The sequence below is a fragment of the Amblyomma mixtum genome, chromosome 10 (genome assembly GCF_055824585.1).
Source record: "Amblyomma mixtum isolate Tamu chromosome 10, ASM5582458v1, whole genome shotgun sequence".
Classification (NCBI taxonomy): domain Eukaryota; kingdom Metazoa; phylum Arthropoda; class Arachnida; order Ixodida; family Ixodidae; genus Amblyomma; species Amblyomma mixtum.
Genome location: NC_143021.1, coordinates 26,614,298 through 26,626,341, shown reverse-complemented (window position 1 = coordinate 26,626,341; position 12,044 = coordinate 26,614,298). Strand labels below are relative to the sequence as shown.

Here is a 12,044-nt window from a genome sequence, read left to right as displayed (position 1 = left end):
TTCCTCAAAAACCAATTTACCGACGAGCGAGGCGTAGAACCGAATGGGCGATGGCGTTCTATGGACTCCCTGGCAGCGTTGCAAGACGCTGTCGCGTTCCACTCTTAGAGGCGAAGCTTAACATCCTAACCACACTCCAGTGACCACACTTTAGGTAAAAAAAGTACCCCCTGAATTTTGACGCCTGTCCATCGAGATATACGAGACAGTTACTGCGTAATTTACTTTCCTCAAATACAATTTTTGCTTTTCTTCATTAAGGGCCCTCTTTGGCTTCTTTCACTCCCACTTCCTCCCTTCCTCTACGGTGCGATTCAGGTGTCCACCGAAATGACAGAGAATTACTGCGCCATTTCCTTTCCTCAAAAAGCGTTGCGTCCAAAGGGCAAGGCGTCGCGCCGAACGGGTGGAGGCGTTCCGTGGAGTCCCTGGAAGCGCTACAACACGCTGTCGCGTTCCACTCGTAAAGGCGATACATAAGCGTCATTAATTGGTTTATGGTTTATGGGGTTTAACGTCCCAAAGCGACTGAGGCTATGAGAGACGCCGTAGTGAAGGGCTCCGGAAATTTCGACCACCTGGGGTTCTTTAACGTGCACTGACATCGCACAGTACACGGGCCTCTAGAATTCCTCCTCCAAAGAAATTCCAGCCGCCGCGGCCGGGATCGAACCCGCGTCTTTCGGGACAGCAGCCGAGCACCATAACCGCTGAGCCACCGCGGCGGCTATTTAGCAGTGAATTAGTATTCAGGCATTAATCAGTAATTAAGCATTAATTAGTGATTTGTCATCACTTAGTAATTAGAACTCGATTATATGTGACGCCACCAGTGCCACAGAAGCAGCGAAAGTGGTGCGGAAGACTCTTTCACCTCTACGCACTTTAGACAGTCAAAGTGCCCCCTGATTTTTTTGTGCGAAAGCGCAGTTCCAATGGGCAAACTCCGAGCAAGATCTCACGATATTTGCGGGTTTGTGCAGATCTTGCGATATACATGAGTTTGAGGCAAGTGAAATAGACGAATAAATAAGAAATCAAATAAATATTTGGGGCTGGGATTCGAACCCGTTGCGACGCGAACAGACCAGCTTCCGAACACACGATACGACACGATACGATATGAAGCATTACGAACACGCAATAGCGATAATCGTCATACGAAATCCCTATTTCTGACATTTAGTCCGTAGCTCAGGTTACAAAAAACGCTCCTGCAACGCATTACCAGCGTCTTTCTCTGTACGGGGGAGCATTTTGTTTTTACAATGCAGAAAAGTTCGGCGTATGAGTGTTCGCGCATCATGCGGGTCTCATTGTACACCCACAGTAAAAGGTTTATGGAACTTAATATTAGCTATAAATCTAATTCCTTCGCTCTTTTTTCACGCCACACAAAAAATTTATAGTTGGCCCTATTTTAAGTCAAGTTTATAGTGCACCCAGAAATCTCGAATAATGCACCCTACATGCAAGTAACTAAATTTCTTCGCGAAGTCCTGTTCTCCAAAAGTATGACAGGAGGTGCGCATGGCTGCTTATGGTAAGAGGCATAAGAGAAATCGCATTTCTTGCTGTGATTACGAAGCACCAGATGCACCTTTTAAAAGAAGATATACATGCACCGTGATAACATCACGTTGATACGCTTCGTGTAACGCGCCTTACGTATCCCAGTTGAAGAACACCGCAGAAGAGTTTCTGCCCTCACAAGTTTTCCGTAATGTCTTTGACCAGTACTTGTGGTTGCACCAGAAATGTTTATGGTAACAAAAGAATTTTGTGTAGTTATCACCGAAATTACTACATACCACCGAAATGTTGTACAGAGAAAACTACAGCACTAACTAAAAGTGCCACAAAAAATTGAAATATTTGTCATTACGACAAAACTGCAAAATATCATTCATTTTTCACACCGTTCTTCCGTTTTTTCTGACTGGCCTTCGCTAATGAGAAGGAATTGGAAGCAAATACACATGTCCTAAAACTTTAAAAACAAGAGCAGAGCAGGTGGCACAAGACGAAAACTATGACGCATGCATTGATCGCGCTACCATGGCATAAGAAGCAAGGGGTACAGCATCAAGCACTTCGCCGCAAACTAGTAGCTGCTTGAGGTCACGGCTCGCGCCCGCCGGAGTACTTCCGTTGCGAGTGCTGGTAGGGGCACCGGGGATGTGCGGACACACGTTTCGCTGCTCTTAGGATTGCACGTGGCGACCGGCACTAGACGGAGTGACGACTGCGGGAGCGAAGTGACAAAGTTAAATAGACGAGATTTTTCCTTTACTATTTTTAAAGTAACATGCATTTAGATTTACGCTAGTTAGGTCGAGCAGGTTTGGTCAGGGACAGCTAGTCCCAGGTAGCTGTTAGAAAGTCTGAAGGCAATAGAGAGGAAGGAACAAGGCAAATTCCAGAAGTCAGGTCACACTCAGTGATAAACGGAAGCAGGGACCAGTAGCTAGCAGGACAGTATCCATGTGCTGATCGCCAGTAACTCAGCAATGAGGAGGTGCAAAGGAGCTGTAATGTAGCGGGTAAAGGGTGATAGGCGGGTATCAGTCGGGACTTTCGCTGGCTGGACATTGAACGCTGTGCTGAGAGAGACGACAAGCAAACTGTCCGAGAATGTTGCAGGGCGCAGTCTGGTAATAGTTGCGGCGGGACGGAATTATGTCCTCAAAAATGGCAACGGAGCACAAATGGAGGACAGGCCAGGTCTGGGAGTTGGTGATATAAGTGCAATAGCACAGCAAGTACAGATTGTGGTGGGCACAACACCGGAGGTGCTAGGACAGAACAGAGAGGATGGCAGGGGCATGGTAACTATAAGTAAACCATGGCGAAATGCATCAAAATGGCAGAAATAAAAAAGTGTGTGCGGCAGGTGTTGGCCGACAGCTTGGACGACATGGCGTCCATTTTAGTGGAAGGCTGGGAGGAGACATCAGCTGGCGCCCGGTGGGCCATGCAGTAGGCTGTTTTAGTTGCCGATGGGAAATATGGGCGAAGTGAATGAGGAAGCGATGAAGAAATTAATAATGGAGTCAAAGCCCAATAAAATGGCGGCAAGAACGGTCAGGAAATGAAAGCACGATGAAACAGGCGTGTACTCTCCGTACTAACACATCTCAGGGATCTAGGTCACCCGCGGTTTATCGATGGCTATGTCCGAAAAGAGGACAAGACATCAAGGGAGACGAAAAAGGAAAGGGTAGGTATGCTGATGCATCAAGTAAACAATTGGCAAAGAATATAATCAGCTTGAATATAACATGTCTCGGTATCGGAAACAATTGCCAGTAAAAGGACTTGGGGGGGGGATAATTATTTAGAGACAGGGTAAAAATGCAGGCAAGAAAACAATAACCTAGTTAAGTGTCTCACTGACGATATAAAACAGTTTTGAGACAGTGCTGATACTATTCTGGCGGAGGAATGAATGGCCACATCGATGATCTGGATGGATACACAGATTGTAACTGTAAGTTTATGCTAGACGACTTCTGTGAGTGGTGCAACCTGTTTATTTTAAATAGAAAACCTAACTGTGAGGGGCAAATCACGACGAAAATCTGGAATGGTCACACGACCACTAACTTTTATGTAATGTCGCTGGGAATCTTTAGCAAGGGACCAAAAATGGAAATGGACAGAGAGGAAAGTACAGCCTAGGAAGTAATTATTAATGTATTAGTCTGCACATGGGAGCCGTGATTAAAATCAAAATGCAGAAAAGGTAAAAAGGCACCGCAAAACAAACGACTGACAAGTACCGCTAATAGCAGCAGGAATCGAGGAATCAACAGAGAAACGCCACTTGCAAAAATGGGGTTCTAAACAGGTAGAACAACTGGCCAGTATGAAAACGTAACAAGTAAATGTGGAAAAATGCTGGAAAGAAGAAGCAAAAAGCTGGTCTAATAAGAAAATTGAGCAGGCCATCTGACAACGACGGGTGGCCTCAAGGGAGCACAGCGAGAAAAAGAAGGCGCAGTTATCGCAAGAGGAAACCAAAAATGAAAATCTTATCAACAAAAGGGAGAAACTACAGGTCCTCGTTCTGAATAAAATAAAGCAGTTCACTGATCGCTATTTGGCGCAAGTTCATGACTGAACTGACAGTGGGCCCAGAAAATACTGGAACCATAAAAGCTGTCTGGGTAAAAAGTCTCGAAAAAAGCAGGAATGGATTTAAGGTAATGTCACATAATATTTAGAGGTTGGCGACAATGTGAATTACACTGCATGAGCGGAGTAATTCACGAGGGGCAAGGTCGCAATCTCCCATCTGAGGTAGGAATACAGGCCAACATGACAGAAAGCAGCTCAGAATTTGGCAATCTTAAAAAGGAAAAGGTGCACGCAAATATTCCAAAATGCACTTTAGAAGGGAGGCATGAAATTATAATCAACGGCGGTTAATTAACTTAACCGCTGCACAACTGCTCCAGGAGGTTTATGAGGATTTGCAGGGACCTATTAATTGGAAGCATAGAATGACCTTCAGGGTATATTGTAATTAATCCAATATGCCATCGTGTCATACCCATGATGCGGTCCCCTCCAAGCATTTTTACAAATGCATACTTATAATTATTTCCGGGAAGTTGCAAAGTGTGACAAAGAATGATGCGAAGTTTAGCAGCAGCTTCACAAATGATAATCGAATAGTAAAACACCACAAACTAGTTTGTTCTTATGTATTTGTTGTTGTTTCGTTTAAATCGGTTTGTGACAATTTCCTCTGCCGCTCAACACGTGGTCTCATCGTTCTTATCTTCAACACAAAGAAACCTGGTCCTGGACACCATCGTCGTCGTCTTTCCTGTCTTCTAATTAGACACGTTTAGCATAACGTATAATTTGTTACCGCTGCCTTCACCGGAGTACCGAGTGCTTCCACTCCCCTCCCAGTGCACACCCGCAGTGCGCACTCGCTGATTGGTCCGCATGCGGCAGCCGAGCGCGCAGCGACATTGTAACTGGCGCTATCTCGTGCCCTGAAGGCGATCTGCGCATGAGCACTGACGGCGCACGTGGTCCTGGATTTCCCTTAACGGTAACATGAAACGCATATTGTTAAAGGTGCCTAATGATTTCTTCTCGACACATTAGCATTTGAAACTCATAGCCACAGACTGACCTCAAACACAGATGTAATGCGAAGTTCATAGAACACAGGCAGGAACAAGTGGGCCACGAGCGGCGCAATGGCCAGGACGGTCAGGTTGTTCCAGGCGAGGTGGAATCCATACGCGTAGTAGTGGCCCGTGAAGCCCACCAGGCCGGTGGAGGAGACCTTGGTGGCCACGATAGACGCGGCCAGAGGAAGCACCCGTAGGGCTCGGCTTCCCAGAAACACCTCGGCGGTGGAGTTGGCCAGGCGGGCCTTGCGCCGCAGCGAAAAGTACAGGCCCAGTCCTAGGTTCAGGGTCATCAGGGTGCCAAAAACGGCGTATTCGGCGGCGAGTGTCATGTCTGCTGTGGTTGGTTGACCAGAGTGCTGGCCACGGTAGAGGCGATCCTTTACTAGGACTAAGCTGGCCCCTGTATTTTTTCCTCTTTCCACTTCGGGTAATCCGGGCAAATGTGGTGGGCCTGCGAGTAGGAAATATTTGTTTGCAACCTTTTCGTAACAGAAGGTTCGATTGTATTGACGAAAGATAGGCAGTACTAGATGTTGTGACGAGGGAGGGGCGTAAGCCTTGCGGTAAACAACAGCGTAAATTTATTAAGAGATACCCTCTAAAGAGATACCGAGAAGTAAATCGCCAGCTTTTATTTTCGATAGAGCCATAGAATACGGCGTTCACAAGGCAGAATGGGGAAAGCCGTGTAGATGATATTTAAAAATCTCTGAATGGTAGAGACAAAGAGATTCTGGCCTCAAATTTTGCTCAGGTAACGATGTCAGGTAACAACTGGTCCAGATGTCTTCATCGAACCCAAGCGTCGAGCTTTAATTCCATCGCTATCAGAGCTCCCAGCACGTGGTCGCCGCACGCGGAAACGACTGCCGAACTATAGTTGTACATTAAAACTTTCTCCAAAGAAATTATAGAAAAATACTGGACACGTCAAAAAGCTCCTCTTTAAGGGTGTGCGGTGATAGTGTGTTGGATTAAAAACCATATATGCAGAACGTCATTTTCTACATTCATAGATCCACGCCAGTCCTCATAGCCATCCTGGCTCAGTGGTGCAGCGGTTAAGAGATGCGCCACTGCCCTGAAGTGGCAGGTGCTCCCAGCGGTGTGCCCTTTGCGGCTCAGGTTGCTCTTCCTGAGCAACCTGGAAAAACTGCCACGGTACGAATTTCGTCATAATCCAGTGGGCAGATTGCGATGACGCCACAAGGTCACGTGACCTGGGTGGCCCACCTGCCTCCTAGGTCGCTCTCTAGAAATCAAGTGCCAGAGCCATGCTCGTGATTTTTCGCAAAAAAAGGCATATAACCCAGAGACCGGATTTTATGGTGACCGGGTACTTTATCGCGTTAAAGCAAGCTAGCAGGAAAGCGAACGAACCTTTCCTCGACTGAACAGGCTACTCTAAACCAACTGGCTCCTATAACCGATGTAGTCACTTATCCAGCAAAGGCGGTAGCATAGTCATTGTTCCAGTAGAAATAAGATACAAAAGGAGAAAAGCAGGCAGCTCAACAACCCTTGACAGCATAAAAAATTAGGTGCCGATCCCACGCTTGTGTTTATTATTCAGGGAACTGATAACGCAATCAGACAACTTCTTAAACCTGTCAATCAATCAAGCAGGATGCTTTATTTACTGGTTAAAATGTCGAAGGTTTCCGCAGAATACTTGTTTACAGCATGCACCCCGGACAGCCCTATCGTTTGGAAAAATAATACGCCCGCTGAGAACATGTCAGCATTTCTAGACACATAAAATGCAGATATTCCACAACTCCTTGCCTCCTTAGTCTGGGACACACTGCAATTTCCTGGAACAACTGTTTCTCTTATGACGCAGCTGCTATACCAGCTGGTACCATACAGGTAAACTGGAAGTATCTCTCGCTACTTCAGTTATAATCATGCTCAAGAGTTTTCACTTCCATTCTTCTTTTTACCTTAAATTATTTGGGAAAAGTATGGGAACTCCATTTACAACGATCTATGGCAGCATATTCCTGTGGTTACTGGAGTGTATGCTTCCAAATTTAGTTTTTAATTTTAGACCTATGCGAACACAACAACACGGAAGACGACAGGACGAGCGCTGAACTGTCAACTTTTATTTCCAGAAAAGGCGAACCTGTATTTAAGAGGTGCATATAGGGCACATGACCCAGGGAACCGGAGAAATTGGAACAAAATAAAAACTGCTACTGCAGAAAAAATCAGTGCAGGAAGAAGCGTGACTGAAGCTCAAGAAACTTCATGACCACAAGCCAGCTAGAATGCCTAGCATACGAAGCTCTCATAAGGAATAGAGCTGGAGCTCATGTCATATCTCTCGGCCTACCACCACACCCACACAAACCTATGAAGTTGGAAAATTTTTTCTCTAAACGAAAAAAAAAAGAATCGATGAGTTCCAACAAGAACATACACCCAAGGCTTAAAACGGAATAACTTACAAGATCTTATTTCGTGTTTTAACACTGAAAAAATCAAATTGCTTTCCGCTGAGCAAATTATGAGAGCCAACGATAACACTTCCAAAAACTTATAGGGGTTCAGCGCTGCTGCACAGGATGACGAGCTTTAGCTCTGGTGATATGACACAACGCTTCTTTCACTGCTGTTATTTCTAGCCTGGCCAGGAGCTTTGGCTATGTGATACCGGGAGAGCTGAGATCTGGGCGAGTTGGTATGCGTTCATACTAGTGAACACCGCAAAAAGGCGGGACAACGACAAGACAAGGGCAGTTCACCAGTATGAGTGAAACCAGGAGATGCATCGAGAAAAACCAGCTCTCTGTTGAAAGCATCAAAGTGCACCGTAGTTCTATGCACAACCCACTTTTATGCCCTGCATGCGATGTCAGTGCACGCTAAAGATCTTACTTGAGCCTCCGGGACATGAACGTTTGAGTGCAGTGGGGCCGTGCGGGGGCCCAAGGACCTGTGTGTCCCAAACTCCCCTGTTGTAAATAAAGTTTTCACCGGCACCACCATCCACATGGTCGAAATTATTCCTGATTCCTCCACTAGGGCACCTTCTTCCTCCTTTCATCTTTCAATCCCCCCTTTATCCCTTTCCTTACGGCGCAGTTCGGGTGTCCACCGAGATGGGAGACAGTTACTGCTTCATTTACCTTTCTCAAAAACAATTTTCATAATTACGCTAGGCGGCGCCCGCGTTTCGACCGAGCATCCAACGTCAACGACCTTGAGGAACCCCTGCCAGTACCTCAGGAATGCTCGGCCATACTCAACAACTAAAAAGGCAGCAGGATGCGGTACCCACCACCGCACAAATATTTAAACAAAGAAGAGGCTGTCACATGGAGACAACTTCAAACGGGGTCATATCCAAATCTAAACATACTAAGTAAAATTCACCCCACACTTTACGCACACAATTGTCCGTGGTGCCATGAAAAACCTACACTGTATCAAATCACATGGGCATGCCAAAAGTCGACATCGTCCCAGTTATACAAAACCCAAGTGTGGAACAATGGGAGGGTCTGCTCTCCAGCGACTGCCGCGATGACCAGATCGGTGTGATACTGCGAGCTCAGCTGACGGCAGCATCCAGCGGAGCCTTGGAATAGGGGCAACCGACCGTTGCGGATGGACTCATCTGATGACATAAAAAAACATTTGTGCTAGAGCCAAATAACGTTATCCTATCCTATCGATGGAGGCGAAGAGCAAAATAGTGTGGCTCAACTAGGCTGAGCCAGGTTGTACGGAGCGAAAGCTAACCGGACCAGTGGCCGATGTCGGCGTGGCAGCATCAGCTGCCCCTTTCCACTTGAGATACCCTTGCTGCCTGTGCCATTGCTTCTCCAGACTCGCCTCCCGTTTTTCATCAGCTTCATCAACTAGACGAGCCCGCTATCGCGACTTACCTCTAGCCAACGCGGCTTCGTCACGCTCACTGTTGTAGGGATCGCTACAAACTGCCCCGCGCCTCCAATGCTCAGTCGAACAACTCGTCCTGGTGACCGGTTCTGGCTCCATTTTTCATTTTGCCTAATGGCAAACAGCTCGAATAAAAAAAAAATGTCGGCGTTGTCTGTAGATATTGCTCCGACTGAAAGAAAGACGAAAAGGCAATTGCACGGGCCAGCCCACTGGCTCGAGCTGAGCCACAACCGCTGCCACGTGCAGACAGAGGAGTTTTGGAAAGATGCGAAAGGAAATATTGAAACAACAGACACGCGTCGCCCAAACCGTGTCTGCCGTAGCAATGACGCCGACGGTAATAGATACCCCAGTGCCCCCCCCCCGCACCTGCCGTTTCTAGGCGGCGAGCGCTGGCCCTTGTTCAGCAGGATCGAATCACGTGTTAAGTTACGTGACACAACTGGCGAGAGCGAGCGGTCGAAGCGGCGGTCGGCTCAGGGGCGGAATGGGCGGTAACAGCTGCGACAAGTCACGTTGCATGACGTCACAGCCACACCTCCGGCATCCTCCAGTTAGAGGTCAAATGCGGGCCTGATTTGACCTTAAGCTTTGCCAGCGAGAAGTGGAGCTTTTCGCTCCAAAAAAATAACTACCAACGCGCTAGGATCTGTAAGCATGAAAATAAACCAACTCGCCCCACATTAGTGTTGCCTAAGTTTTCATATACCGGCTTCATACAGACACTATGTTCATGGTATGGGCACATGGATCTCAGACCCTAAAAGCGTAAGCTTTGAATCTTAATTCATTTCACGCTAGCATTAAATTTTCCTGTCACTACTATAGAGCGCGTCAGTTTCGTTCACACCACAATTCCTTTAGAAAATCGGCGGCTTAAAACCACCCTCTACAGGTAGCCTACAGGCCGACAGCAAAACTTTTTTCACTAGCCATAAGAAACTGCAATCACACTTAGGCGTACCGTCATTACATATTAGCAATCACATATTAGGCGTACCGACGACAGCCACTATTTCAAACATCTCCGCAGATTAATCAACAAGCTAACAGCAACAATCCCCAGAACTCCATTAATAATGCTTTGCAGCGAGCAATAGTCTAAACGGAGGTCACATTACACTGACCTCAGCACTTCTTCTCGTCTCTTTATCGGTTATTTCGCCCCTCTCTCTTCTTTTTCTTCCTTAATCGTTTATTCTTAGCTCCTGTTAACTTATGCGCCGCACCTCCTGCTACCATTTCTTAGGAACATTTAGTTTCTGCACAGCCTGGACTGACCGATTGGACTGACGTGGAGTGACAGATTTATCAGAAACTAGGCAAGAAACACCGCACACTGGCCAGTGCACTAACGAAGGTTCTTGACTCGCTACCAAACGACCCATTTCAGCGTGTTTATCGTTTAGGCATCTTTTCCGCTAACAGATGCAGACTCATATTACCAAATTTACCAACTACAAAGGGAAAGAGTTTATCCCATCACATCGCAATGATTTAGAGGAACACAAAATTTCAATAAGAGAAGATTTTTCACCCGCTACTCGAACTGCAAGACGGAAACTAACTTAATTTGGAATCGGCCATACGGGATCACCCAAATTTCGCCTTCGCTACAATGCGCTATTCATACGCGGCAAATGCTTCATGTACAATTCATCCAATGAAACAATCGATCAAATCGAGCTGCCATCCGTACACGCGCCCCAAGGATCAGACGCTTCGCCACTTGTTGCGTCCTAGGGGCGCGAGAAGGGCAGTGGTCATGCATCGCCATCTGATGTTACGATTTTGTACACTAACATCAGAAGTATCTTGAATAACAAAGCACCTCTTTCATCGGCGATCGACACCTATTCTGCGCATATCATCGCACTTATCAAAACTTGGCTATCACATAAAATCCACGATAACCAAATCTTTCACAACGCACACCGTTTCACAATATTTCGCAATGACCGAACCATTCAGCGGGGAGGCGGCGTGCTCCTTACTATTTCGAAAGACATACCGTCATCATGCATCTACACAATAGCGTCTTGGAAACTGTATGAGCATCAGTTACTCTATACCATCAGAAAATAATAATCGGCGTATGCTATCACCCTCCTTCTTCTCCACGCTCGTTTATTAACGACCTTCACGACGAACTTAACATAATACACACCAGATTTCCATCGGCTTCCTTGTTTTTACAAGGCAATTTTACCTTTCCCAATATTTCTTGGGATACCCAGCCTCCCACCCTATCTCAGTTTTAATCCGATGCTTGTGATTTTCTTGATTTATATTCCATTTTTTCACTTACCCAACTAGTCACTAACGCTACCAGAATCTGTGAACGCAGCCAACACTTTAGACTGAATCCTAAACAATCGAGCCGGCTTTTCTTCCGCCATCACATATTTACCTCATATAAGCGACCACTTTTTGCACATTTTCAACATTAACACTGCCTGTCCTAAACCTGCAAGAAATATAAAGACCATACTAGATTATATTACAGCAGACTTCGATGCCATTAACAATGGATTATCAGTGTTTACTCAAAACTTCTGAAGAAACATCGGCGATCGCTCTGTGCTAACTAACGTGGATATGTTCACGGCTAAAGTTCTCGAACTAATTCAGAAATATATTCCTAGACGCACCATCACTTCTAATCCTCAAGCCCCATGGCATACCGACCATGTAAGACGCCTATCCAAAAGAAAAAAGCGCCGATATCGTACAGCTGGGCTATCACCATATAACGCACACTGGGATGCATACAACACTGCCGCTGGTGCCTATATAAGTGCACTTAAGAAAGCAAAAGATAACATCCGTTCTAACACGTTACCATCCATGCTATCTACCAACATTAAAAACTTTTGGCGCTTCATCAACCTGCATATCGATGAATCTGTTAAATTAATTGACGCGTCAGGGGCCCCTATGCCGACTCATTTATGCGCATGAGAACTTCACGAAACT

General features: G+C 46.2%; 1 protein-coding gene across 1 annotated transcript in view; it reads right to left on the bottom strand.

Annotated features, from left to right (window-relative positions):
- Window positions 1-5,485, bottom strand: part of LOC149325432 (sodium-coupled monocarboxylate transporter 2-like) — a 34,969-nt gene extending 29,484 nt beyond the window's left edge. The window contains exon 1 of the mRNA XM_089564282.1: window positions 5,153-5,485. Within this exon, the coding sequence (XP_089420408.1) occupies window positions 5,153-5,485 (333 nt within the window). The remainder of the gene's footprint in view (window positions 1-5,152) is intronic.
- Between the last annotated feature and the right edge of the window lie 6,559 nt (window positions 5,486-12,044).